The sequence below is a fragment of the Tupaia chinensis genome, unplaced genomic scaffold (genome assembly GCF_000334495.1).
Source record: "Tupaia chinensis unplaced genomic scaffold, TupChi_1.0 Scaffold148210_1, whole genome shotgun sequence".
NCBI lineage: Eukaryota > Metazoa > Chordata > Mammalia > Scandentia > Tupaiidae > Tupaia > Tupaia belangeri.
In genome coordinates this window covers 1,254,404-1,255,892 of record NW_006208060.1, presented here as the reverse complement: position 1 = coordinate 1,255,892, position 1,489 = coordinate 1,254,404, and the positions used below count along the sequence as shown (strand labels likewise).

At 61.2% G+C, this 1,489-nt stretch overlaps 1 protein-coding gene across 1 annotated transcript in view; it reads left to right on the top strand.

Annotated features, from left to right (window-relative positions):
* The window catches only part of TNFSF9 (TNF superfamily member 9), a 4,868-nt gene that overhangs the window by 1,881 nt on the left and 1,498 nt on the right, over positions 1 to 1,489 (top strand). The window contains 3 exon segments of the mRNA XM_027769009.1: positions 8 to 118; positions 969 to 999; positions 1,311 to 1,489. The exon segment at positions 1,311 to 1,489 is cut by the window's right edge and continues 77 nt beyond it. Coding sequence (XP_027624810.1) covers positions 8 to 118; positions 969 to 999; positions 1,311 to 1,489 — 321 coding nt within the window.

The following is a 1,489-nucleotide window of genomic DNA, read 5'->3' as shown; positions in this document are numbered from 1 at the left end:
CCGCCTCTGGGTCTGGCCGGTCCCCCTCGCTGCGCTCGGCCCCGCGCCCAGCCCGAGAACCCCCGAGGGTCCGAAGTTCCCGCCCGACGCCCTCGCGGGTCTCCCGGTCCAGCAGCAGGTGAGCCGCCCCCGCCCCAGCCTCAGGCAGAACCCGTTTGGCACCGAGAGGGGCAGCCCTCCGAGACCCCGTTAGCATCTGAGACTGCAGTGGGAGACCTCCGCTGTTCCTCTCCGACCCCCTTTTCCGTTTAGCACGGAGGGGACCCCTTCCTTCACCCCCAAGAGTCCTCATCTGTCTCCTGGAACCCGGCAGGGGAGCCCTTTCTCCAAACCGGACCCCGCGGGTACTTCTTCATCTCGGATGATCTAGGGAACCCCCCCACTTCCGAGAGCCTCGGCCTTCTCCCGGGCCTTTGGGTACCCCTTTTTACCTTCCGAGACCTCTAGGGGACCCTCCTTCCTCTTCCAGGTCTCCAGAGTGACCAGGTCTCCTCTGTTTCCTTCCAGACCGAACCTCTTGGTTCAGTCTTTGTAGACGGCACGGGTTGGGGGTCGAGCCGCCTACTGTGTGTGTGTGTGTGCGTGCTTTTGCACTTTTAAAAAATTATTTATTTCTTTAAAATTTTTTGGAGAGTTTTGTTTTGTTTGTTTGTTTGTTTGTTTGTTTTGCTATAGGGCACGTGCGCTAGCCCGAAAGACAGAGAGAGATAGAGAGACAAATTCTCCATTCTCCTCTTGGGATCTTGGGCACGCACACACACGCGCCCGGCGTGCGTTTAAGCCACCGGGTCTGGGACTCGAACCGCCGTCGACTACATGGGAGTCCAGCGACATAGCCATTATGATAACTGCTGGTCTCCTTTCGCGTTCTTTTGGAGGGCGGAAGGGCAGTGTAGACTCAGGGCCTGCCGTGTGGGCTGCAGACTCCAGGAGCCTCCAGTCACTGTCCCCTTCTCCCCTCTTTCCAGGGCATGTTCGCGCAGCTGGTGGCCCGAAATGGTGAGTGTCCCTGGTCACTTCCCCCGTCTGAAAAAGGTCCCTCCGTCCTGTCCGCCCCGCCCCTCTGCCCGCCTTCCTTTCCAAGAGTCCAGAAGTCCCCTCCCAGGCAGACCTGTCTCCCTCTTCGGCTCCCTGCAAACTGGCTCCTCCCCCTGAGCCCCTTCCTCTATTTTCCTCTCCCATTATTTGGGATATTGGATACCGCTCTCCATCTTTGGGCCCCAGGCCCAGCCCCGCCATCCTCTCCCTCTCCAGAGTGGGGCCTGGACTCTGGCACCAAGCCCTGCTCAGCGGAGTCTCCCCTCCCACAGTGCTGCTGACCGACGGGCCCCTGCGCTGGTACAGCGACCCGGGCCTGGCAGGGGTGTCCCTGGCGCCGGGCCTGAGCTACGATGACAACACCCAGGAGCTGGTGGTGGCGGAGCCTGGCATCTACTACGTCTTCCTGCAGCTGGGCTTGCAGCGCGTGGTGGCCTACGGCGGCCGCTCA